This window comes from Panicum virgatum, chromosome 3K (assembly GCF_016808335.1).
Source record: "Panicum virgatum strain AP13 chromosome 3K, P.virgatum_v5, whole genome shotgun sequence".
Classification (NCBI taxonomy): domain Eukaryota; kingdom Viridiplantae; phylum Streptophyta; class Magnoliopsida; order Poales; family Poaceae; genus Panicum; species Panicum virgatum.
This window is the reverse complement of record NC_053138.1, coordinates 25,882,187-25,909,383: the sequence shown is the minus strand read 5'-3', so window position 1 is coordinate 25,909,383 and position 27,197 is coordinate 25,882,187. Positions and strand designations below refer to the sequence as shown.

At 44.6% G+C, this 27,197-nt stretch overlaps 2 protein-coding genes across 10 annotated transcripts; both read left to right on the top strand.

The window, feature by feature from the left end:
* Positions 1–10,262: 10,262 nt before the first annotated feature.
* On the top strand, positions 10,263–18,741 carry LOC120698665 (guanosine nucleotide diphosphate dissociation inhibitor 1-like). Of its 9 annotated transcripts, none has more exons than XM_039982379.1 (18): positions 10,263–10,800; positions 10,931–11,441; positions 11,543–11,830; positions 12,187–12,255; positions 12,427–12,634; positions 12,876–13,092; positions 14,769–14,831; positions 15,267–15,350; positions 15,786–15,893; positions 16,008–16,180; positions 16,487–16,598; positions 16,771–16,851; positions 16,952–17,014; positions 17,113–17,214; positions 17,414–17,538; positions 17,636–17,846; positions 17,925–17,999; positions 18,313–18,741. In XM_039982379.1, the coding sequence occupies exons 7-18, from the start codon at positions 14,778–14,780 to the stop codon at positions 18,364–18,366; spliced, it is 1,242 nt and encodes a 413-aa protein (XP_039838313.1). In that variant the 5' UTR covers positions 10,263–10,800; positions 10,931–11,441; positions 11,543–11,830; positions 12,187–12,255; positions 12,427–12,634; positions 12,876–13,092; positions 14,769–14,777; the 3' UTR covers positions 18,367–18,741. The 9 variants fall into 9 exon arrangements, with proteins under 9 accessions (XP_039838313.1, XP_039838312.1, XP_039838311.1 ...); XM_039982378.1 differs by having other exon boundaries at positions 12,423–12,634; XM_039982377.1 differs by having other exon boundaries at positions 12,112–12,255.
* Positions 18,742–20,282: 1,541 nt separating this feature from the next.
* LOC120698664 (guanosine nucleotide diphosphate dissociation inhibitor 2-like) lies at positions 20,283–26,664 on the top strand. Its single transcript, XM_039982371.1, has 13 exons — positions 20,283–20,558; positions 22,105–22,167; positions 22,302–22,385; positions 22,739–22,846; positions 22,978–23,150; positions 23,965–24,076; positions 24,196–24,276; positions 24,365–24,427; positions 24,519–24,620; positions 24,743–24,867; positions 24,981–25,191; positions 25,278–25,352; positions 26,291–26,664. The coding sequence occupies exons 1-13, from the start codon at positions 20,472–20,474 to the stop codon at positions 26,342–26,344; spliced, it is 1,338 nt and encodes a 445-aa protein (XP_039838305.1). The 5' UTR covers positions 20,283–20,471; the 3' UTR covers positions 26,345–26,664.
* The last annotated feature ends 533 nt before the right edge of the window (positions 26,665–27,197 follow it).

Genomic DNA, 27,197 nt, shown 5'->3' with positions numbered 1-27,197 from the left:
GATCATTATTGATGCCTTTTCCTGCTTGATGCTCTTTGGTATTCCTGTTAGTGATCCATTCCACCAGTGCTCCATTTTTGCTTTACGATCAGGGACCGCGACCAGTCCTTCTGTCCATTGAGCCACTAGGACCCAAACCTCTTGCGCATACGCACAGTTCAGGCATAGATGTTGTGCCGTTTCTGGAGCTTGATCACACAGGGGACAAGTTGGATTACATTGCCAATTCCGTTTAATGAGTTTATCCGCCGTCAACAACTTGTTTTGCACCAAAAGCCAAGAAAAAAAACGGTGCTTCCCTTCTGTTTTTGCTCTCCAAATCGCCTTTGCGTCAAAAGTACAGTAAGCGCCAGAGAACTGGATGTTATATGCTGACTTCGCCGTGTAGTTGCCATCCGCCGTCCACTTCCACCTAATTTCATCCTCTAAATCTATAAGTTGGACATTCTGTACCAGGAACCAAAGAGACACGAATTCTGCTATTTCCTCAGCCGTTGACATTCTCCATAACCCTCTAGTCCATTTGTCATCTTCCAGGTCATCTCGGACAGTCATATTCTTCCTCCACGCAAGCTTATACAAGTTAGGGGTCAGGTCTCTTGGTGCACGACCACTAATCCATGCTGATTCCCAAAACTTTGCTAGTTTCCCATTGCCCACCGTTACATATGTACTTGCCCGGAACAGTTGTTTGTCTTGCTCATTGCAGGGGACCTCGGTGCCAACCCAAGGTCGATCAGGCTCCCTCCATTGGTACCAAAGCCAACGCAGCCTCAATGCCCTACTGAAGAATTCAATATCAATCACTCCAATACCTCCTAGTCGCTTAGGTCTCTTGACTTTAGCCCATCGTACCAGGCAATGACCTCCATTTATGTTTTCATAGCCCTTCCAGAGAAAACCCCTCCGTATCTTGTCCATCTTCTTCACCATCCACTTTTTTGGTTCAAACACAGTGAGAAAATAAGTAGGGATGGCAGTGAGCACAGAATTTAGCAGCTTAAGTCGCCCAGCCCTGTTCAGGAATCGCCCCTTCCATGTTGGTAGTCTGTTGGCCATCTTGTCTATAATCGGCTGGATGTCCACTCTATTTAGCTTCCTGTAGAGCAAGGGGAGGCCGAGATAGTTGCAGGGGAAGGATTTAATCGGACAGGTGAATCCCTCCAGTATATTATTCAAGTCAAACCCATCGCATCTTATAGGATAAGCTGCACACTTTGCACGATTAGTGATCAAGCCCGATGCTTTACCAAAAAAATTCCAGTATATAGGCAACAGCACAAACTTCTTCTTTGATTGGGTTGAGAAAAATGGCCGCATCATCAGCATATAAACTGGTTCTGAGAGTTGCAGCTCTGTTATTGATGGGTGACAACACCTCTTGGGTAGACAAATCTAGCAATCTTTGCAATGGTTCCATAGCCAGTATGAATAGCATAGGCGAAAGGGGATCGCCCTGCCTAAGCCCTATGTAGTGCTTGAACCAAGCCCCTCGCGATCCATTCAGTAGCAGGTCGAGGCTATTGCCAGCAAGGCAGATACCCATCCACGCCAGCGACTTCCAAAACCGAAGTGCTCCAAAACCTCCATTAGATAGTCCCATCTTACTGTGTCGAAAGCTTTTGCAATGTCAAGTTTGAGGAATAAACCTGGCTGTTTAGATCGATGAAGTGCCTTGATCAAATTTTGAGTGTACAAGAAGTTGTCACGGATGCTTCTCTTCTTAATAAAAGCACTCTGTGCCTGTGAGACCAATGCATTTAGTTCTGGGCCAAGACGGTTTGCAAGAAGCTTGGAAAAAAATCTTGGCAATGGAGTGAGTTAGGCTAATCGGTCTGAAATCAGTGACTGTTGTTGCATCAGCCTTTTTAGGAATGAGAATGATATGAGCTGAATTGAGATGTGACAGGTGCTGCCCATGTTGGTCATAGAAGTACTCCACAGCCTTCATGAAATCGGATTTAATTATGTGCCAACTCTGCTTGAAAAAAGTCCCAATGAAGCCATCCGGTCCAGGAGCTTTGTCGCTTGCAATATCTTGAATTACAGCAAACACTTCATCTTCGGTGAAATCATCTTCCAAATGCAGTAAATTCCTATGGCCTAGTGAAATCTCCTCCCAATTTAGAGTAATCTCCCTCGGGGGTGGCCTCCCATAATGCGTGCTAAAGTGACTGAACACCTCTTGTGCCTTGCTTTCATGTGAATAGCATGTTCCTGTAGCAGTATGTAGAGAGTGGATAGTGTTTTTCCTTCGTCTCCCATTAGCTTGTAGGTAAAAAAGTTTTGAGCTGGCCTCCTCAGCCCGTATATAGCTCAACCTTGAGTTCTGTTTGGCTCTTAGTTTCTCAACAGCAGTCATCCCTAAAAAGCGAGCCTTCAAATCCCTTTTAAATCTGATTTCCTGCTCACTAAGTTGTCGATACTCTTGCACCACATCCAAAATTGCAATTAATTGGCTGGCTGCCCGAAGTAATAATTTGTTTTGACCAATGAAGCTTCGAGCCCATGAGCGCAATGCTTTACTAGTTCTCCTCAGTTTGATGTGAAGTCTCAGGAATGGGTTTGTCACCTGTATGGGCCTTGTCCATGCTGATTCAACAGTCTGATGATATCCAGGCAACCTTGGCCAAAAGGATTCAAAACGAAAGCCTCTATATCGATTTACTATAGCACATCCGGAAATAAGTAAAGGGCAATGATCTGATACTCGTGATGATAGCGCTTGCAATGACACATTGGGCATCATGAGATCCCAGGAAGAGGAACAAAAAGCTCTATCTATTCTTGTTTGTGTCCTGTCATTTGACCAGGTAAATTTTCTCCCTCTCAAATTTAGCTCTTTAAGATCAAGGTCACGGATTACATCTCTAAATGCTCCCATCAATCTCCTATTCAGGTTAGCATTACTCTTGTCACATGCATTCAAAATCATATTAAAGTCACCGATTAACAGCCAATTGTCGATTACACTTTGTTGGATCCATCTTAATTCACCCAGAAATTGGATTTTCTCATTGTCTTCCTGAGGCCCATAAACTGTTGTGAGGCACCATTCCACAGGCCCAGCATATGATGCAAGTTTAACTGTCACGCTGTGCACCCCCAACTCACTGTTTGTAATTTTGAAGTGATCCCCATCAACTGCTAACAGAATCCCACCTCTAGTACCCAAAACTGGCAAGTAAATAAAATTATCTGCAAATTTGTCACCAAGAGTTTCCAGGACCACTTGTCTGTCAATCATGTGGAGTTTAGTTTCCTATAAGGTGACAATGGTTGCCCGGTGTTCTCCCACCATATCCTTTACCACTTTCCTTCTGGCAGTGTTATTCAAACCTCTGACATTCCAGTTGAAAATTACACATTGCTGCTCAATCATTGATGGATGAGGCACTCAAAATGGGACCAGCCAATAACAACAACACACCACCTCTTTACATTAGTCCCAAAACCACCACGATCCAGCCAGCCCCCAAAACAGCAATACTTATCATCATACAACAGATTCACCAGTATCAGTACATAGCTCCCACACAACTTAGACACAACACCCAGACTCACGGAGCTGTCACCACCACCACACAGGCTACGAAGCCTAAACCAAGGAAATAACATAATTAAACTAAAGGTACACCGGCCTCAGCATCGCACAGGAGAGCGCTAAAGCTGTCGGCCTCTCCATCCATTGGCATCCCGAAGGTCACCCTCATATCCCCAAGCAGGTCATCCTGCAAGTGAGTCACAAATTTATTGCCAAACTGAGCATGAGATAAATCAGATGGTTGCTCATTGTCCCCGATGACACCACTTGTTTTCATTAGCAGAATTGTGGCTCTTTCATCAAGCGACAAAAACAGTAACTTTGTTGCGTTTCATGTCGGCGTAGGCGGCTTCAGAGCTTGAGTGTTTCTTGTTGCATGGTGTTTTTGGCTTATGCACCGGGGGGCAAAGGGGTGCCTTTTTAAGTGGCACTGCCAATCTAGCCATGCCTCTGGACCCATTTTTATGGCCACCATGGTCATTTGCATGATTATTCAGCCTCCCCTCGGCGGGTCCAAGAACAACTCTGTTCTTCAGCTCAGCATCCAAAATGGTCGCATTTTCAGTGCTCTGACTGTTGTGTAATGCTGCATCATCAGAAGCCGGCAATTCTGAATCCATCTCACACTCTTTGTTTAAATCAAACAAATTTCCAAAAAAAGTCCCCTCAATCCCAGGGTTAACAGCAAGCATCAAGTCTTGGGAAAGCTGATCTTTATCATTTAACTGTCTCTCGTCCTCTGCCTGCAGATCATCCCCACATCCATCCTGAGGGCCAACACACAGCCAAAACCCGGTCAGTCGTAGTTGGCTCCACCGAGCACTGCGACAGCGTGGGCCGGCTGTAGGCCAGGTTGGGGATGATTGCAGCTTCATCCATCATGGGGTCACTCTTGCACTGGTCATATGATGAACATTTGCTCACCATGAAGCTCTCCTCAGGCTCTGCCCGCCGCCATGCCTCCCTCGGAAAGAAATCCATCGCCGGCGAGGGGGAAGCGGAAGCTGTAGGTGCAGAAACTTCAGACACAAAGGCGGGGGCAGCAGATCTGACGGCGGGGGCAGCAGCGTCGACAACAGGGGCGCGGCGTCGCCAAACCGCAGCGGGGGCATGACCGAGGCAGCGACGCGCCTTGTGGCCAGAACGGGAGCACAAGATGCACTTTGGGGGATCTCTGCAGCTTGCAATGCGGTGGTCACTGGCAAGGCAATTGTAGCACGTATCAACAGCCTTGGTCTTCAAAATCTGGAGGAAGCCATTAATATCTTGCTGCCCCAACGGCACCCTCGCACCCAGGCGTTCATGGACGGCGCCAGGCCATGGTCCCAGACGATCCCACACCGACTGAGCAGGGCGCCGCTGCAGCGAGTTGTCATTCCACTCCCCCGGTTGCTTGGACATGTCGAAGCGCGGCTTGAAGGTCCGGACCCCCACCAGCGCCTCCTTGTACGTTGCGCCCGGTCGAAGCTCAGACCGACCCGTCACCTCCACTGGCCCCAGAGCAGGGCCATTGCCCCGGGAATCCTTTCTTGCCTCTGGATCTGACTTCTTGCGAATCTCATCACGGGAGTCGAAGGAGGAAGATCCCCCAGATCCCGAACGGGGGCGGCCCTCCAGAGCACATCCGGCGCCGCAGGTCGCTACCGGCGGGTCACCGGACAGCGGTGGTGTGACACCCCAGGTGTTTAATTAGCTAAACCAGAGTCATTAGCACCAAATCATGCATCCTTAATCAAGAAGCGTTGAAACAGATGTGTATGTATGTATGTCTAGGTGTATATGTGCATAGGTCGAAAACTTTAAATAGTTTTCAAACTGATGCAAGTTTGCTTATGAAATTTTGTAGGCACCTCACTAAAATCATAATAAACCAAAGTATAGTTGAAGCCATGGGAAGAAAGTGAGTTTTTCACATGAAATGATAAGTCGATCCACATTACATTTTCTCCCATCATTAATTTCAGAAAATGCTGAAAAGATCCGAAAATACAAAGTGCAAACCATAGCTTAAATTAATTTTTGCCCAAAACAAAAGTTCTAGAGTTTTACAAGACAAACAACTTTCGTATTCAAAGTTTTTCAAGTTACAACATGAAATTTTGAGAAAAACCCGAAAAACAGTAGGTTTAGGGGGTTTTCATTTAAACTTGATTTCAAATTTTTAACTTTCAAATCATTGCTCAAACGAATTTTTGCCTGAAAGGAAAGTTGTAGGAAATTGAATTTTGAACAACTTTCGTGTTCAAACTTTTTCGAGTTTCCATGTAAAAATTTGAGAAACTCCCGAGTCAACACGTTGACCGCTCTCTTTCTCTCTCTACTCTATTTCTCTCTCTCCCTCGCTCTCCCTGGCTTCTCTACGCACGTTGAGCCACTCGAGCGCGCACGCCCGCGTGCGCTGCGCTGCTGCCGCCTGTTCGCTGAGCCTGCTGCCACCGCGCTGCTGCCTCGCTGCGCCACGCCATCACCACCCCACTCGAGCACTCGCTGCGCCCTGGCCGTCGCTGACGCTCCGCTTCGCCCGCGCACGCCACGCTCCGACGGTCGCTCGGCGCTAGCTGCGTCCGGCCGAGCACCGCGGCTGCTGCCCGCCATGCCCGAGCTGCCCATCCTGCCCCGAGACCGACGTGCCCAGCCCCTCTCCTCCTCCTGCTCACCCATAAAAGCCGAGGCGAGCCTCTGCTCGCGCGCCCGCGAGCCACAGCCGCCGCCATTGCCGTGTCGCCGCTCGACCTCGCCGTCGAGCTGCCCCCTCCGCTCGGCCTCCACCCCTGCCCACCCCGGAGCGGCTTCACCACACCCACTCCACCTCCCAGGGCCACTAAACCGCCCGCTCCTTGCCCCACCGAGCCAGAACGCCAGCGCCCCCGCCGGTGCCGCACCATTGCCGCCGCCGTGCCCACCTCACCGTGGAGGTCCCCCTACAGGCCACCGCCGAGCCAACTCAACCCAACCACGAGAATCTCCTGCATCCAGCGAAGCTCATCGGCCTGCTCCCGCCCCCAGACCGCCATCGGAACACCACCTCCGCCGCTGCCATTGCCGCTGCCGCCCCTCCCCTGTCCACGCGGAGCTATCACTTCCGCCCCTCCTCGACCCAAACCAACTCGCCCACGAGCTCCCCCGCCTCCCACCGGTGCTCGACGACCCGACCTCCACCGCCCAAAGCAGGCGGAGCACTGCCGCCGCCACGTCCGCCCGCCGCCCGCCCCTGCTCACCGTGGCCGGCACGCCACAGGCCGCCTCCGCGCACACCGAGACCACCTACGGGTTCCACTTGAGCCCCTGGTGCTAATCCCCCACTTCCCCCTCGCCGCCGGCGAGCAACCTCACCGGATTTCGGCCCCCAGGGTCCGCCCCTCCCCTGTTAAGTCCGGCGGGGACCTATTTGCAATTCCCCAAAACCTTCCAAGGGTATATGTGCAAGAGTCGGTTTTCTTTTTCTTTTTGTTTTCAAAAACAGCAAACTTGTAAAATCGATATAAATTCGTAGAAAAATCGGAAAAATGCAAACTCAACTGTTCTTGAATCCTTGTGGCTAGATCTACAACTTTTGTTACATTCACTTTTTCATTTTATCAATAGTTTTTTCTCTATTTAAAATACAAAAATAAGTAGCTTTTATTTGTATCTCATGTTATATGCATGTTCTGGTTCTGATTTTTGGATATTAGTATAGTATAAAATAGTGTAGCTTGGTGTAAAAGTTTCATGACCATAGGACCACTATAGCTATAGATTTTAATAGACCTTTCTTTATGCCTAGGATAAATAGTTTTATTTATACGAATTGTTCTGATAATGTTAATTAGCTGAAACTTTTACAGTTGCTCTATTGTGATTCATGTATTCCTCATAAAAAGTTTGGAAATTTTTAGTTAAGTCAAACTGATCCAAATAATTTATGGTAGGAAGAAATGTACTAAATAAAGACAAATAGTTTCTCTGTATAGAAAAATCTCATATTTTTTACTAGAGCTTTTATTAGAGTACTAAATCCTTCTGGTAAAGTTTGAGCCTCTAGAAATTAGTGTAACAGTCTATGGAAATTAGTTTTGAGCCATACAACTATTTATTTCTCTATTTTTCATGCTCTGTTTACTGCTCCATAAAATCTGAAAAATTAACAGTAGATGCCACATAAGAGTAGGAAGCCTCAGTAAAAATTGTAGCATCTTTACTTGTGTGGTTTGTTCTGTATAAATGAATCTTGCTCCAAGTAGTAGCTGTTTAATGTCTTTTTAATAATTAATATGCTCAATGAAATTAGCTAAGAATTTCACAGTAGGCATGTTACTCAGATATGTATTTTGCATAAAAATTTCAGTACCAGAAAGTATATGTAACCCTAGTTATGGCGTTACAGGTTAGTATAGTGTTAATTAAGAAAAATACCATTTCTACGTGTCAAGAAAATGAAAGACAACAAACTCCTAGTCCTTTTATGAATAAAATCATGTTAGATAGTCCTCTATAAACGATTGCCCAATAAAGAAAACATAATCTCCAACTTAACTGGAGCTGTGTTGGTTTGCAACTTATAGTGAATTAAATCATGAATTGAGATCATCACGTAAACTTATGCATATGCATCTCGTATAGATTCGACTACTCTCGCCGACGGTACATACGAGCTAGTGCCGGAGTCCGAGAGTGAGCAACGTGAAGCCCAAGCTAATCTAACTGAAGCCGCCGAAGACCCGAACCAAAGTTCGGAAGAGCCCAAGACTAACTGTGCTTAGCAAGGTAAGCCCCGGAGCATGTCCTATCTATTGTAGATTTATGCAACTGCTTATATTTCTATATACTTGTGCATTTACGTTTACAGGAGTTGATTGAAACCTTAGTTGCATGATCCTAGCTACCTATGCTTGAACACTAGTTGGTTTAGGTCGCTAGTTGGTTAGGCTAATGGTTCGGTAGAAGTCGAGTGATTTCCTGTCACTCGCGAGAATTATAGGAATTGAATGTCCACTACATATTGCAACTATAAGGCTCACGGGGGGGGCTGTGGTACTTGTGATGCCTCGTCTGTTTAGTGAAAATGGCTAAGGTCGCAGGGTGTGGTAGTGGTGGTTAAGCGTTTGAACGTACTAACCACATGCCGAGAATATGGTAATCGGTAAGCTTAAGTACTGGATTGAACCGAGGCCGGAACATACTCCCCACCGTCTTGAACTCGTTCACATCTAGCTAATGGCGAGTACAGAGTCGTCATACTGCTGTACTTGAGGGCGGTGGGCCTGTTCCGTGAAGCGGGAATTGAAGGGAACTATTGCGTGGGTGACTCTGTTCCCATGCGTGTGTTTAGGTCTGCCTGGCCAGGTTAACAAATTCGATTCGAATCGTCCGCCTCTCACGGTTTTGGACTGCTTAACCATTTTGCCACATCGAGTAAGAAGTGAAAGATGATGATGATGATGAATATGATTGTTTGGATGATGAAAGATAATTGGTTCCCACCATGTATGCTATTGGATAGATGCTCACATAGATTGGTTAATTGAACTAGAATTTGGAAGCTAAAACATGAAATTAAGGATCTACTCTTTACTGCTTTTCGGCAAAACAAACCCCTCAAGCCAAAAGCCTTGCATGTCTAGATTAAGGGCTAAGTATACCCTTAGTCGGGTAAGCCTTGCTGAGTATTAGTATACTCAGCCTTGTTTGTGGCTCAACTTTGTTTTTAGGCGATACGTTGTAAGATCAGATAGCTAGCTTGACTTGGACGTGTACTTTACCCCCTGGTTGGTCGGTGGAATGGGATTCGTCTCCGGCTGACGATGACAATGTCGAGTGATGTCATGTACGGACTTCATCATGACATCTTGTATCGTCGTTTAAAACTCGCTTTATTTCCGCGGCAGTCGAACTCGGAACTACTTTCAATTTGAATTTCAAGTACCTTTTTAAGATTTCAAACTCAGTTTGTAATATTTAAGTTAAGACTCTGTGATGTAAGAATTTGTGAAATGTTGTACTCTCCGGACTCACCTTCGTGTGAGTTGCATGTAAGCTTTGGGTTTCGAATGCAGCTCAGGTGGTTTTATCGGGACTCTACCCGACTAGACTGTCGGATTACTCCGTTTGAAGTGCGTGTTAGCCGGGATTACCTTTATGGTGATGGTTAGCGCACTTAAGCCGGATTAATTCGGGCGGTACTGCCACAGGTGGTGTGGAGTGGGTTGCCGCCGGTGGGTCACCGGCGAGCAGGTGGGGTGGTGTGGTGTCGCGTGGTGTCGCCATTTTGCGAATCTGTAAGATTGGCAGAGCACGAGAACTAGCTCTCCTTTTCTAGACCATGCTGAAGAACCAGAAGAAGGTAGCATTACATAAAGTTAGGAATTTCAAATACTAGCATTTAATGGGCCTTTTACTTATTTTTTCTTTACATCCAGTGACTAATTTATTAGTATGTCTCTCTACAGTGAACAACTTTAAAGTTTCACCTGAATTTTATTTATTTTGTCACTAATAATTTTCTTTCTATGTTCAATATATCTCTATCTGTACTACCAAAGAGAGGCTAAGGGTGACGTTTTTTCGTCTACATGGTCCTCCTCCCATCTTGGTGAAACCTACGACGGTCGTGATTTGTCCAATCCTCTCCCCGTGCGATCTGACCCGTCCAGACCCTCCCCCAGTCATCTTTCGTCCGACGCCCGCCCCCCTGCGACCGTCTCCCACGATCCCGCCCCACGTGTATCTCTACCAAAACCAAAAGCGATAATCTCGCCCTTTCCTCCGCCAGCCTATCGTTGCGCCTCGCCGTTCCGCCGCCGCTCGCACTCCGCTCTCGCTTCCCCTCGCGTCGCTATCTCCTCCACTTCATGCTTGCCGTTGCCGAGGACGCCGTCGCTCTGGCCTCCCCATCGCGCTTGCCGTTGCCGAGGACGCCGTCGCACGCGTTGTACTCTGGTCGCCGTCGCGCTCGTCCACTTCCTCCGTGCGCCACGCCGCCGCCACCAGCCGTGCGCACTTGACCCCCCCCCCCCTCCCCACTCCATCTACACGCCGTGTTGTTGTGGGGAAGGGTGAGGCGGGGTGGCGATTTGGTCCAGCCAACGTCGAACACGACGAATCGGCGAAAGGGGGTCGGCGGCCGTGCTCAGCTCGTGCAGGCCTCTTCGGCGGCGGCGCTCCCTATCCCGACTCTGACACTAGCGTAACAGGGATGGCCGTGGAGATATAGAAGAGATGGAGTGGAGAGAAGTCATTCGCCCCCATGGAGCCAGAGTGCGCGCTAGCGACCTCAGGTGAGAAAGCAACGCTGCAGCGGGCAACGCACTCATGAGCTCCTTCCGCTCCCCTTCATGTCTCATGCACTTCTCCTCCATTTGCTTCTCTCCTTTTACCGGCTTCCTTCCCATTTGTTTTCTTCTTCAGATCAGATCCCTCGCTGCTGCTGCTGCAAGGATAAGATGGGCAAGGGACAAGGATTGTTGAGTAATTTTATTAGCCTGTGATTTCCTTTAAACTGTCCCAATCTTGCATCTCTGTTCAAGCACGAGCATTCCTGATGTAACCTCTTGCATCACTCCATTGGAGTGCAGATTACTGAATGCACATCACGTTTGTTGCCGAAATTGGTGTGCAGTTGCTAGATTAAAGATCCCTGAACACCATCCTCCGGGTCTCCAAAATCACAATCTACCCACCAGGTGTTCGATAGAATGCTTGTAAGTGGTAGGATACTATTTGCTACTAATATTTCTTTCTCTGTCAAAGTAGCACTGTGGACTACCAGGGATGAGATGAAAGGAAGGTCATACACAGGGTAGGAGAAGAGGATGATATCAGAGAGGTGTCAAGGGATGAGATGGAATTTTTCCTTGGTCATGAGTTGTGGTTCACTGCTCTAGCACAAGATGAGTGTGCAACTAACAAATCTCAGTAGGTTCGTGTTATCATATTGATCTCTTTGAGATTAGCTTGCTGAAAGAACAAAATAATCCTTTAGTTTCAGATTGTGGTTTATATGATTTTTTTTCTCTATAGATAATTTGAGATTAGCTTGCTACCTGGTGCCATTTTGGGACAGTCACTACAGAAGGTTTTCTGTAGAAAGTTTTCTGGGAATTCTGGGAATTGGAGGTGGTTCTAAGTGCTATTGCACTTGATATGCTAGAAGGTTTGGAGTTCTGTTGGTGTCGAGGCATCCCTATTTTTTATAATATAGTTACATCCCTGTTTGAATGGAAGCAAGATCTTGTTGATGAGTTATTAGAACCTACAACTCACATCCTCAAACATATTTCAAGTAGAGAAGAGCTTTTCAAGGATAAGGTGAGTCACTCTGTTTCTCTGGATGCTTTTTAAGTGAGATTCTTTTGAGTTTTAGATATCGATAGATAAGCTTAGTACTTTCATGGTAAATGTAATGTATTATTTGCCTACACTGAATAGTGTTAGATCAGTTGCAAAGCAAAATGAATGCTGATCCTTTGAGAATATGTAGAATTGTATTTCCACTATACTCTTTTTTTTTTGGGCTATGAGGATCTCTTATATCCATTTCTTCTGAATTATGGCAATTTTGTATTTTTACTTCCTACCTTCAAATGTAGATGGATTCTCACTTCTGAGGAGGTCGTAACTTTCACAATTCATGTGCTATTTTGGCTCATTACCCTTCCCTGCAGTTGTTGGGCGTAACTTTCACTAGCTCTGCCCTTGCTATTTGTTAATGGATAAAAGTTATGGGACTTCAGGTTATCTCTTTGATCTGTCATCTGTGAAATTTTGTTCTGCTAACTGCTTTGCTTCAGAGTTCATTTCGCTAACAATTTAGAGAAGTCTTCAATATGTAGCCAGTAAAAGATGACAGCACGCCTTTAAATTTTGATGATTTCATCTCAGTAGCAGACCTCTTTTTTAGGCAGGTTTCTGTTTCAACTCAGCTGCACTGGCGACGGCGCAACCGCCCTTCACCAGGCTTGACTTCTGGAGATCCTAGATCCCCGTCCACCTCCGCTTGCTGCTTCTCTGCACCGGCATCTCCAGGACCACCGTACAGCAATGGATGGAGATATATATTGGGATCGATATCGTGTGGCACAGCGTCATCTTCGACGGAGGCAATGAAATAGAGTAATCAATGAAACTTTCACTGTTTCCCATTATCTCGGTGTGTTCATGATTTGGGATGAATGTTTCTTCATCTCGAATATGCATAGATACATCGCGATATGGACTAATTTTACACTAGGTCTTGAGACAAGCCGACTTAGAATAGCTTGTCTCTGCTTGTAGGATAGATTCGGGTGTCACTTCTGAATTTAGATTTTATCACTTCACTTCTGAATTTGTATTTTTTGTTCACTTGTGTTAGAGGAAGAAAAATCCTTTATAATTATTGGAAAGACAATGGATCAAAGCATGAAGGATGCATCCTCGACAACAAATACAAGTTGTGGCGCCACGTGGAGAACTGATATGAGAAGCCACGTAGCAGAGCTGGAGTCTATTTCTCTACATGATTGTTTCATGCTGTTGATAGACAATTAGAGCCATGCTAAGTGGTGATCCTTTGGACTTTGTCATATTCGGTAATCTTCTACATATATATCCATGGATCATACTGGGTCGCAATTCTATGAATGTCATATAATGTGCTTTTATAATTATTGTATATGCTTAACATGTGTGCGTGAATTTAAATATGGTTTGAATATATGCATGATCTCATGCATTGTCAATCAATGGTAGCAATATCATCACATTTGATGAATCTGGATGATGAAAAGATATTTCTTCTAAAACTAAGTGTAGTTAGATTGTTACTGGTAATATGATTTTTGTTATCCGTAGCAACGCACGGTCACAAACCAGTATATTACTAAATAGATCGATCTTTCACTTCTTGACATGTATGCATGGCTCTCTTTATATCTGTGTACTCATTCAACAATTGTTCTAGCATTTATTTGATATGATCCAAATATTCCCGCAGCAATGCGCGGGGAATTACTAAATAGATCGATCTTTCACTTCTTGACATGTATGCATGGTTCTCTTTATATCTGTGTACTCACTCAACGAACCCCGCGCTAGTGACCCTGAAGAATCTAACGAGGCCTTTGACCACACGATTAGAGGATGGTTACTGTAGCACTATAGCTAATTATCGATTAATTACCGTCATTAGATTCGTCGCGAAAAGTTACACCCATCCCTAAAAAGATTTTGCAAATAGACTTCATTTAGTGCTTCATGCATACGAGATTCTTTTTTCGGGATGTGTGTGCTAGAATTCTAGCATTGCCAAACAAGGGCCTAAATATTATTATTGAAACCGCCGCGCCGTCCGCCGTGTTCCGGGCGATCGGCGCCGCACAGGGACAGGGCTCCCAAACTCCCCACCGGTCTTTATTACCCCTCCACCTGCGGCGCCGTTGCGTCAGCTCGACTCCACCACCGCCCCCTCGTATCTCCGCATCGCCGCGCCGCGCCGCCTCGTATCTCTCGCTTTCGCCTCGCTTCGCTAGCGCTCCCGGAGGCCGGGCCGGACCGGACCCGCCGCGCCGCCATGGATGAGGAGTACGACGTGATCGTGCTGGGCACGGGGCTCAAGGAGTGCATCCTCAGCGGCCTCCTCTCCGTCGACGGCCTCAAGGTGAGCTCCGTGCGCCTACTTTCCCGGCATTCGGACCTCCCCGCTTACCTCCTAGTCCGATCTGCTGCTCTCGCCACTTCCCTGGACGCCGCTCGGGGCCTGCGCCGGTGGGGCTGGTGGCGCGCTGTCGCGGTAGTAGATCAGGCGGTGCTGGCCAGTCCTCCGCTTGATCCGGGCCTGGCGCGCTGGGATGAGCGCTTGTCTAAGCTGTATTTGGTCCATGGAGTAAGCACTTAGCAGTTGATCCACATGATCGTGCAATCAGGCAAATGTGCCACGATCGGGGCCTGGTTAGATTCTTAAATGAGGAAGCAAACTAGTGAAGTTCTAGTAACATCTACCTAGATTCAAGGGCGGTTGGCTGCATTGAGTTTTGTGATCTAGCGTACGATCTTCGTTTCTGGGAAGTGTTGTTCCCCTGTTCCGCAAGACGATAGATGGTGTCTGTCCTCCGATGTCAGGCGGCGAGGCAGGGATCAACTATGATTTATTGAAACCGGATTGAACAATGCTGAAGTGTAACAATCAGCCTACTCCTTTAAGTTGAACGATGGTGGATTTGGTTAATGGATTCTGATTTCTAAAGATTTTCTTATGATGCTTTTGCAGGTTCTACACATGGACAGAAATGACTACTACGGAGGAGATTCCACCTCCCTAAACCTGAACCAGGCAAGAAGCTATAAATCTATGATTTTTGTTCTATCTGAAACTGTAACATGTATTGAGTAGTTATTTGTCTTTGTTTTATGCGTGTGTACTCCCTCCATATTGTAAAGGAAGTTTTTTTGAGTTTGTCTAAGTCAAACATTTTACACTTTGACTATAAATAAATTTTTTTGGTTCAGTCTGAAAATATGAAAGCGATGTAAGTAGATTCATCTTGGAATGTAGTTTCGTAAAAGTATATATTGACTATTTTTTATAGCAAAAAGATTGTGGTCAAAGTTGTTTTTGGAGGCTGTGTCGATGTCCGAAATGACTTCCTTTACAATATGGAGGGAGTACGTGTGTTTGCAAGTCATTCAGCTAGTTTGGACAGTTGACAGATGAAGTATTGTTTATTTTTCATTGTATTCCCTTTGATCCCTTTTTTCTTGTGAACAGCTCTGGAAGAGGTTTAGGGGGGAAGAGAAGCCACCGGCCCATCTAGGTTCAAGCAAAGATTACAACGTAGACATGGTTCCAAAGGTATCCCATGGATTGAACCTTTTCATGTACTTATTGTTTCTTGCCACAACCTTATCATATTCGGCAAACACTAACTGAACATGTCATTCCGTATTCTTGCACACTCACTAGTTTCGTTATTGTCTATTCATTGCAATAACAGATACTTTGGCACTTGTTAGTTTAGTCCTGACTGGTACATGTATTGCCTGGTATTGAGACATGCCAATCTGACTGGTAAATGTATTGCCTGGTATTGGAACATGCCAATTCTGATTGGTACCTTGTACTCGAAGTCTCAAACCCTGTTCGGATGGTATTTCTTATCAATGTAGTATTGCCTGTAATGAACAATAGCTTGATTCATAGTTCAGCCCTTGAAATGCTTAAAGCCTACAAGTAATATATTCTTATGTTAATGTACTGATGACAAAGTCTCTCCTTTTCTCTGACCAGTTTATGATGGCAAATGGAACTTTGGTTCGTACTCTCATTCATACTGATGTGACAAAGTATTTGTCATTCAAAGCTGTTGATGGAAGCTATGTCTTCAGCAAAGGGAAGGTAATGTCTCAAGCTTAGACTCATCCGTCCTACCCTTGTGGGTCCAATCTATGCTGGATTTCTCACAAGTGGCTTCTGTATTGTAATTATATTGCTTTGTTGCGTTTTCATCAGATTCACAAGGTTCCTGCCACTGACATGGAGGCTCTAAAATCTCCTTTGATGGGTATATTTGAGAAACGTAGAGCAAGGAACTTTTTCGTTTATGTCCAAAATTACAATGAAGCTGATCCAGTAACACATCAGGGGTTGGACCTCACAAGGATTACAACTAGAGAATTGATTTCGTGAGTATCTTGTTCATTCTCGCATCATTCCTTTTATCATCACTGCACTGTACTGATAAGTCAAGTTAGTACTTTTTGCCATTTTTGTTCCTTAATGTTTCCTTGTTTACCATGTTGTTACATATTCTTATGATTCTTATACCACTCCTCCCCGTGTTGCTGCATGCATTATACGATTCTTCACCTACTTTGGCCTCTTTCTGCTTGTAGTGTCATTGATGAAGAATTAAAGAGAACTGCTATAACTGTTCAGCCTGGCATTTCGTTCTGCACTATAAGTAACCTTTTTTGTCGTTTCATTGTCAGGAAACATGGACTGAGTGATGACACTGTGGATTTTATTGGCCATGCACTTGCTCTTCACAGGGATGATCGTTACCTAAATGAACCAGCCCTTGATACTGTAAAACGGATGAAGGTATGTCCAATTTTTTTTCCTTCAAGAAAGAAGGTAGTTTCTGAATATTTATATTATTGTAAATTTGTAACAAATCTACCTCCCTGGTATATATGTCCTTTTGTTATATTCCTACCATTTTGAGTATTCTTGGATGGAATGTAATGAAATGTCATTGGCTGTCTTCTATTAGCTTTATGCTGAGTCTCTTGCACGCTTCCAAGGAGGTTCGCCTTATATTTATCCATTATATGGGTTGGGTGAGTTGCCACAGGTCAGTTGTTTCTCAATTCCTTGCTCTAATCTTAACAGCTTATACTGTACTTTGATGCTTTTAAGAAGCTTCCATGCTAAGATGCTGTCTTATGGTTCAGGCTTTTGCACGTCTAAGTGCTGTTTATGGTGGTACTTATATGTTAAATAAGCCAGAGTGCAAGGTAGTATCTTTTTTTTCTTCCCTCTCCTAGTATCATGTCCAAGAGCACAAATTATCAAATATACTCTTTTCTGCTTTCACTATATGATACAATTGCAGGTTGAATTTGATATGGAAGGGAAAGCATGTGGTGTTACTTCAGAAGGTGAAACGGCTAAATGCAAAAAGGTTGTCTGCGATCCTTCTTACTTGCCTAACAAGGTAAATTCCACCATGCCCATGTAAAATTGAACTATTTTATTGACATATATCTGAAGCAATTTCACTGAAATGTTCATATTATACCAACCAAATTTACTGAATTTTAACCTTCCTGCTGTAACACTTCTGTTGGCTGCTTCCACATATGGCGCTACATACTGCTCTCCTGCTTTGGGTTCACTTTTTTGTTTGTGAATAGGTAAGGAAGATTGGAAAAGTTGCACGTGCAATCGCTATTATGAGCCACCCAATTCCAAACACAAATGATTCTCACTCAGTTCAGATTATTTTGCCGCAGAAGCAACTTGGGCGCAAGTCAGACATGTGGGTCTCTTCTATTTCAAATAATTTTCATTGGCTAAGTGTCTTAATTCAGTTTACATCACTTGGTCATGACATGCATTCTGGTAATGTTTCTTAGGTATGTTTTCTGTTGTTCGTACACACACAATGTTGCGCCAAAAGGGAATTTCATTGCATTTGTGTCTGCGGAAGCTGAGACCGATAATCCTCAGTCTGAGCTCAGGCCTGGAATTGATCTACTTGGTCAAGTAGATGAGCTGTTTTTTGATATGTATGACAGATATGAACCTGTCAATGAGCCATCTCTTGATAATTGCTTTGTCTCAACGGTAAGTTTAGCATTCTGCAATAGTAAAGTGATTGCTAGATTCTTTTAGATGTTTATGGAGGTTTTCTTCTCTTTGCAGAGTTATGATGCTACTACACACTTTGAGACAACTGTGACAGATGTTCTCAGTATGTACACAGCGATTACCGGAAAAGTAAGCTTCATTGTTTACATCTTTTTACATTTACAATGCCTTTTTTTTCAATCAAAGTAGATGCATCAGATATTAATTTCATCAGTGCTGCATGAGGCATGAGAGTTCAAAACCTGCTTCCAAGTTTTGCTAGCTTTACACTAAATTTTGTCAAATCTTTGCTAACTTCTTGTTGGTAATAAATAATAGAGGACTTGCCTCAAAGAAAAGTAATCTCCAGTAGACATCTAGCACCGCAATTTACCACTATTATTCCATGCTTGCTGGTCGAAAGATGGATTGCGCATCTTAATCCTGCCTGCTCTTCTCGCAGACTGTTGATCTCAGCGTTGACCTGAGTGCTGCCAGCGCTGCTGAAGAATACTAGAGATCTTTGCATTTACTCATGACATCATACTTTTTAAGAACAGCGCTAGACAGGCCTTGCGCCCTTACCCTGTGATTCGCAAAGTTACTTCAGCTCCACCATTGTGGTGTTCGGATCCATGCTTGCAGCAGCAGCAGCATTGTGCAAAGTTGTTAGCTAGATGATAATGGTGGTTCTTTTGTTACTTACATGATGATCGAATGGCTGTAATCTTTAAACTGTGCTCGCTTTGCTAGAACTCTTCATACTCGTCAGTGGTGTATGTGTATCATAATCACTTTATAGCTATGCATCTCTGTCTCTTTCCCGTAGCTTCATGCCCCAACAGTGGTTCACGGGAGAGCCAAAGCATGTTAACTTGTGTGCCGTTCTATATCTTCATGAATTTAGTCGAATTTGGGACATACGCTTGTGTCACCTAGATCCTTGTGGTGTGGCTGAACCAACTCGACGGCCATCCCTCATCCTGATGCAGGCATAAAGCGAGCTCCGCCTTAGCAACAGCAACCTTGGCAAGTGTTCATCTTCCACGAGGTTGCCACCAAGGCTGCCGTTCTTCAGTTTCCCTTGCAGCCCAGCGCAGCGAGCTTGCTAGGTTGTGCCGCTTGTCTGAGGTTTAGATGTTGTAGCTTCAGAGCGCAGCGAGCTCAACCACTAAGACCAAGACACGGCGTCCAACACTTGCTGGGCAGCACAATCAACGAGATGTACTGATTTGCACGTTTATGCAACAAATTGATTATGCGCAATCAAAAGTTGAAGGGTCTGAAATTACATAGTGCCAAATGAATAACTGGGCACACCGTTGCCTTTTCCTAAAAAAATGAATAATTGTGTAAGGTAGTTGGAGTTATGGTTCATATTGCTTCATCCCAACCAAAACGAACAGTTCAAATTACTGTATACAGAAGTTACATAGTAAGCCTTGCCAAACCCAATACGACAACATGTACAACCATTTCAGTACAACTTAATTGTTCAAAACCACCAAACTCATCAAAACGGCAGTACTGAAACAATTCCCTAAACAAAGTTAATTGAATGGTTTGCATTCGTAGTATGAATGTATTCTTCGCATAGCACTCAACACATTTCTACTTCTGTCGACATATTCTGGACTTATCAAAATACTAAAAATTCTTCAAATGTCATCTCATAATATATATTTAAGTGCACGGACTCTTATCCTAATTTTCTGGCTTCATCTCTAGATAATCAAGATTCAAGTCAATGCCGCCTCTATAATAATACTCTTTAGAGTTTAGGAGCTACTCCCTCCGTCCCAAATTCGGACGGAGGGAGTAATTCAATGAAGTGATTCTCTAGAAATATACGGAGGGGGTAGGAGCTTAAATGTTTTTTGTCTTTATTCACTTCCACATAAAAATCATTTTTTCTCAAAAAGTTAACCTAGAAAATATGCACGGAATCACTTCTTTCATATAATCCTTTTCCACGTGGAATCAGAAGTAAACATAACTTTTACCAAATTTGCCGAAATTATCACACTTGTCTTCTCGTCACCTTCGACCAGTCCACCCGCTCCACGTACACATAACAATCATGGTCATATATTTGATTATATATATATATATATATATATAGATAAAGGCCCGATCATACTCGCAACATGTAGACCATCAAATGGCTCGAAAATTGACTAATCGGCCACCGATCCTTCACACAAATGGCGAATCACGAGCCCTAAACCATGGTTTTAAATCGCCAGCTAAGACATTTAGCGGCAAGGCTACCGTTACAGCGTTTAGCGGACTAAATGCCATAGCGATTGTCTTTCCTGAAAGATATAGCCGTCTATAGCGGAAGCTATAGCCGGCTATTTAGAAACTTGCCCTAAACCAAAAAGAAGGGGGGAGCTGCAAATATTGCGCTAGCCGAGGACCTGCGCGCGAAAGCGACCGGCATCCGCATCCGGCTCCGGCTGCTCCTCTCGGATTCCCAAACGCCAAAATCCCATTCCCACCTCCCCACGCACCGCACCGCTCGCTGCCTTTCGTCAACTCCACTCCTCCCCTCTTCTACGCCGCGTCCACCTCCTCTTCGGCGCGCCGCCGCCGTCGCAGCAGCCATCTCGCTGGGCAACCATGGATGAGGAGTACGACGTGATCGTGCTGGGCACGGGGCTCAAGGAGTGCATCCTCAGCGGGCTCCTCTCCGTCGACGGCCTCAAGGTGAGCCCGCCGATCGCACGCTCGCTGCCCCCAGGCCCGGCGCGGCACGATCCGCTGCTTCCGTGCTCGGATTCCGTGTCCGCGTACCTACTCGGTGTTTCAAGGTCGCTCTCATCATTATTTGGATGGACTGGGTCGCTGGAGCACGCGAGCTCGTAGATCGGGAGCCACCGCTCGATTGATCTGGCTGTTGCACTGCACTTAGATGGATGCTTTGCTTTGCTATTGCGTGCTGACCTATAGTGTTGGTCTAGCTACGTAGTGCGCGTGGGTGTCCCTAGAAGCCCCCGACTACTAAGCCCTTGGCGGATCCTTAGTGGGCTGCCATTGATCCGCAAAGCGAGTGAAGTCTGAGCTTAGCCAGGTGGAATTCTCTAGATCCGGGGCACCGAGGCGCTTGCTGAATTGAGAGGTGGCATCTAATTCTAGTGTTTGCTGGTGTTTTGGTGGAAGAGCATGTATTAAAGCCAGATGAGAGGGAGAAAGGTCTTTACCTGAAGGAATCCTTTCATTTAATAGCACCTTCCTTATAATGGCTTCTGTTGGGTTGCTTGCCCATGCTTGACCTTCTCAATTTCTATGTTGACCTAATAAACGGGGTTCGTAATTTTGTCGCACATGCACAGGTGGCAACAACATCCACAAAAATGGCAGCGATGATGGAGGGTTAGGATTTCTGAGTTTCCCAAGTCACCCTGACCTTAGGCCTCAGCTTTAGGGAGTAAGCTGGAGTGTTGGACTGATGATGGGTAGTGGCACACCTGTGGTAGTGGGGCAGCAAGGGTATTTCTGACCACGGGTTTGCTGTTAAGCAACTGGTCTGAAGTGGTTAGACTGGGACCAGCTTGGGAACAGCCTGGCAGTTAAGGCATAAGGTGAGGAGGTGGTGGTGGCAATAGTGTAGTTGAAGGGCATAGGGCGCCCCAGATCGCCATCAACTGCAGATGGTAGCAGAGCAGCCTGTGGCAGAGGCTACCTGCAGCAGGTAGAGGTATGGCAGATGGGGTGTGGGAGGTGGCCATCCATAACATGAGGCTTGCAATGGCACACTGGAGATGGTTGGTGGGGTTGGCTACGTGTTGCACTGTGAGATGTCTAAGTCCCCCGTAATAAGTGAGCTACCATGACTCTAAACCAAGTATGGAATCAAAAAGTTCCTCTCGTGAAAAGGATCCCTTTCATGAAACAGTGAACCCTTAGATCTTAAATGGCATATAGATGCTCTGATAACAGCTTTAAAGTAGATGTATAATAATGAATTAATGATTAATGAGAATGCAGTATGAGGAGTCAATTTTAGGCAAATACATGGATGATATCTGGCAGTTGCCACAACCCCTCACAAACACATCTCTTTTCTCTGTGCATTGTACGTGAATGCATTAGTTGAATTATTATGTGCCCGCCTGGCCTTTAATTGCTCTTGAGCCATATGCCTTTTTTTTTAGAACCTTACTTATAGTTGTGCTATTTTGAGACCTACATGTAAGTGTAGGAAATTACACTTTTGAGGACACCATTATGGACGTTGCGATGATATTTGTAGGTGTTGCACATGGATAGAAATGACTACTATGGAGGAGATTCCACCTCACTCAACCTTAACCAGGTAAGCAGCTCTTACTACTACTGTTTAAGTACTGATGGTTCTTGATTTGTGGATCCATTTCTTGTCATAACAAGCTTTTAGGTTTTGCTGGAACTTTTACACTGACACGCTTTTCACTCACCTTTTTGGGACAGCTGTGGAAGAGGTTTAGAGGGGAAGACAAGCCTCCGGCACATCTAGGTGCAAGCAGAGACTACAATGTGGACATGGTCCCAAAGGTGCAACAGTCTTATCCTATGCAGATATTTCTTTCTACACCTTTATTAGCACAGCTAATGTATGCAGAAATGCATTTGGGATTACATAAATATAACACCAATGACCAACCCCATGATCATGTGTTGGTTCTATCTTGGCGGGAAAGATTTGTACTCTTCGTATGTGATTTGTGTGAAATTTTCGCAGATTTAGGCATTCAGAGAACTGAAAATCCCTTGCCGAACTGCTTGAAAAAAAGAAGTCTGCAAAGCATTCCTGCTAGATTTATGACTTGATTGTTAATATTTTATACTAGTGTGTACCATAATTAATTTTTGTTGCTTCCTTGTAAAAAAACTGTTTCTGTTATCAGTTTATGATGGCAAATGGGACATTGGTTCGAACCCTCATCCACACTGACGTGACAAAGTACTTGTCATTCAAAGCTGTTGATGGGAGCTACGTTTTCAGCAAAGGGAAGGTAGTCTCTTCAGTCTATGTTCTCCTTCTGTTTTTCATCAACATCACTTTTCCTGAATTTTCTGTATATGATCTAGTGGTTCTTAGATCTAGTAGGGTAACATGCCTTTCTCTGTTATCATGTTCAATCAGATTTACAAGGTCCCTGCAACTGATATGGAGGCTCTGAAGTCCCCTTTGATGGGCCTCTTTGAGAAGCGCAGAGCAAGGAACTTCTTCATTTATGTCCAAGATTACAATGAAGCTGATCCAAAAACCCATCAAGGATTGGACCTTACTAGGGTGACAACTAGAGAACTTATAGCGTCAGTACCTTTGCTCTTATTGCATTATATTGATTCCACTTCCAGTTATATGCCAGCACTCCAATAGACCAACTGTAACACCCAACCCAATTTGTCTTAGATATTCCTAGTAGTGTTGGGACTTGGGATTGGCACCACGTGGGCACATGGTTAATTGTTGCAGCGTCAGAATAGCATAATGCTTGAATAACCCTTTTAGGTAAATGAAGGTGTGAGTTATGACTTACCTAGAGTAATACAGTATCTCACCAATATGATTTTTACTACAATTTTTCGACATCATTGTAGACAATTGCTTGGTCTTGCATCTTACCTATGATCCAAATTCAGCGTAGTTAGCAACAAGGTTTTATTCCCTAGTGGCGCTCTTGCTAACTTCAGGGTTTTGCTGCTAAAAAATCCGATGTGAAAATTATTGCCTTTCAGATTATCTATGTTTTTAAAGCGGTAAGGCGAGGCGAGTCGAGGCGATCCACCACCGCCTTATCGCCTAGGCGGGCTAAGGCGGGCTAAGGCGAGACCTTAAGCAAGGCGAGCCGCCACCGCCTTGTCGCCTAGGCGACGCCTTGAAAACATAGCAGATTATACCATAGATAGCATTTAACCTTCCATATGTTGTGAAAAATATATTGCTTGTGCATGTTGCTCTTGTGTTCTTATGAAAATTTTGCATAATTTGTGGGTCCATGGTCCACATGCCTGTGATGCATTTTGGGAATGCAAAATTTTGCAATTGCAAATAAGGCATTGACCTGTTGGGCTTACCTCTTTCTGGTCAATAAGTAACTCCATGTTTCCACGTGTATTTCTTCAGCAAATATGGTTTGAGCGAAGATACAGTGGATTTCATTGGGCATGCACTTGCTCTTCATAGAGATGATCGTTATCTTGATGAACCGGCACTTGATACAGTAAAAAGGATGAAAGTAAGTTTTGGCCAAAGCTGATTCCTAATTGTTGCTACATATAAACTTGTCATGGTGCTCTTGTTTGAATATGCTGGCTTTATATAGTTCAATTAAATTTACGTGTTCTGTGCTTGCAGCTATATGCAGAGTCTCTTGCACGCTTCCAAGGAGGCTCACCGTATATTTATCCACTATATGGGCTGGGTGAGCTACCACAGGTCAGTCATAATTCAACTATTTATCCAATACATCTCAAGTGGGGATCATGTTCCTTGTTGATTATACAATGCTTGTTTTTGGCTACAGGGTTTTGCACGTCTGAGTGCTGTTTATGGTGGTACTTACATGTTAAATAAGCCAGAGTGCAAGGTCTGCTTTATTACTCTCTTTTCATGGCTTCCATAATTTGGATGGCAAGGAAAAGGTACCATTTTGACATGTGTTTGCCTCATTTTTATAGGTTGAATTTGATATGGAGGGGAAAGTGTGTGGTGTTACATCTGAAGGTGAAACTGCAAAGTGCAAGAAGGTGGTCTGTGATCCTTCGTATTTACCCAACAAGGTGAATACTTCCTGTTTCCATATTGTAAAAGGGTTATTTGGTCATTATGGTGCCAAATACTTGTATTTTGACAGATGGAAAGCTAATTTACTGCAACTTTGTGGCCTTTTCTACCTCAACAGGTTAGGAAGATAGGTAGGGTTGTACGTGCAATTGCTATCATGAGCCACCCAATCCCTAATACAAATGAGTCCCACTCAGTTCAGATTATTTTGCCACAGAAACAACTTGGACGCAGATCAGACATGTGAGGCCTACTCTGATGCTCAAATGTTTTCCTTTTCATTAGTTCACACTTGTATTGAATGGGTCATTATGCTTGCCACTGTTATGATATTTCTGTCTGTATTTTCTTTTTAGGTATGTTTTCTGTTGCTCATACACACACAATGTTGCGCCAAGAGGAAAGTTCATTGCATTTGTGTCTGCAGAAGCCGAGACTGATAACCCCCAGTCCGAGCTAAAGCCTGGACTTGATCTACTTGGCCCTGTAGATGAGATATTTTATGATATTTATGACAGATATGAACCAGTGAATGAACCGTCTCTTGATAATTGCTTTGTCTCAACGGTAAGATTTGCAGTAATAGCAAAATGAATGTTAAATTTCATTGCTTGGACATTCTACTAAATCTTTGTGGTGGTTTCTTCTTGCAGAGTTATGATGCCACCACACATTTTGAGACAACCGTGACAGATGTTCTTAACATGTATACGATGATCACTGGAAAGGTAACATTCATTTCATCTTTATTTTCTTGATTGGACTGTATGCAACCAGGAACAGTCTTTGGTTAGTCTAATGTGCGAAAAATGTTAGGCAGACACTTAAACCTCATATTTGCTCTTAAAAGATCTGTAATGCCTTTATTCTTTTGCCAAAAACACATACCTAGATTATATTTCCTCACATGATCTGCTGTAACATTTGCTGAGCAAGAAGTCCACCTTTGTGTCATTCTTTTAAGAGAAGTCCGTTTTACCCCCCTTGACTTGTCACTGAATCTGAAAAACAACTCCCGAACTCAAAAACCAGACATCTTACATACCTCAACTATCAAAACTAGACAAACTACCCCCCTTGACCGTTTCAAAGCAGTTTTCTATGGTGGTTTTGCTTATGTGGCGAGCATGCAGTCCCCAAGGGCAGCCTGGTGGAGGAGGGAGACGGGGGGTCCCTGTCCGCTCCTCCGGCACCACCGGCGCCGGCACCATAACCTCATCGCCGGCCGGCCCACCGGCGGCGAGCTCCATCCCTCTGCCCCTCACCTGCAGCCAGTCATGACCATGACCATGACCGTGGCCATGGCTTGTGTAGTCAAGCTGCGGACCCTGCTTGTCAGTGAAAGCAGTAGGAAGTGGATAGGACTTTGATCGGGTGAGAAATCAAGCCCTAAAAATTCTGACATGTTGGGTCCATTGCCACATTAGCAAAACCACCTTAAAAACCTATTTGAAATGGTCAATGTGGGTAATTTGTCCGGTATTTGAAGTTGGAGGGGGCCTAGTTGTCTGGTTTTTAAGTTAGGGGGGTTATCCAGATTCGGCGACAAGGGGGCAAAACAGACTTTTCTCTTTTATAGATTTAGTGAATCTAATCGCTCAATGCATTACTTTATGCTGCAAATATAGATATATCCTTTTGCATCCTAACTGTGCTCTCATTGCAGACGGTTGATCTTAGTGTGGATTTGAGTGCTGCCAGTGCTGCTGAAGAATACTAGATTTCTCAATCATTACCTCATGTTCATCAAAGAAGCACATCGTCAGGGACAGCACGGGACAAACTTAATGAAGCCGCGAGTCTGAGTTTCTTCCAGACCAGATTACATCATGTGTTCTACTCTTTGCTAGCAGTATTATGCAAAATTATTGTCTCAAGCTGATGGATGGTGGTGGTTTAATTATTTACTAAAGTTGATCGAATGGTGTAAAGCCTTAAACAGTGAATGCAGTGACAGTGACTACCATCATGGCTTTGTGTGATGTATAATGTTCAGTAAATTTGAATGGCTTTAATGCCGTCTTCTTCTGCTTTGTGTCATCGAGTGCTCAAATGACGTTTATGTGTCACACATTGTGTTCTTCAAAGATTTTTGGAGCATCCATTCCAAAAAAAATATCTTTTTGGCTTGGTGTGTGAAACCACACCCTTTGGCTTTTGTGATGGAGATATTATTCGCTGCAAGTTGTGTGTGTGTGTGTGTGTTTTTTTTTTGAAAGCAAGTTGTGAATTTTTGGTAGAAGTATGTTGATTGAAATTTGCAGGCACATTTGCCAAAGGACCTCTAGCTGACTTGGTTAGGGGAACCCAGCGGCACTCTTCAGGTCCTGGGTTCGACTCCTCATGTGAGCGAATTTCAGGTTTGAGGTTAAAAAAAATCCCCTCGCCTGCCTCATGTCCAAAGCACTGTGGAGTCCGGCCTAACTCACAAGGCGACGGGCCCCCGTGTACGGGTCGGGTAAGGGTTCGGGGGTTATTTTGGCCTGCTGTGAGAAGGTCATTCTATCTCTCAAAACAATGCTGTGGGGGCGGTCTTACCCCCGCAGGTAAGTTTTTTTTAAAAAAAATTGCAG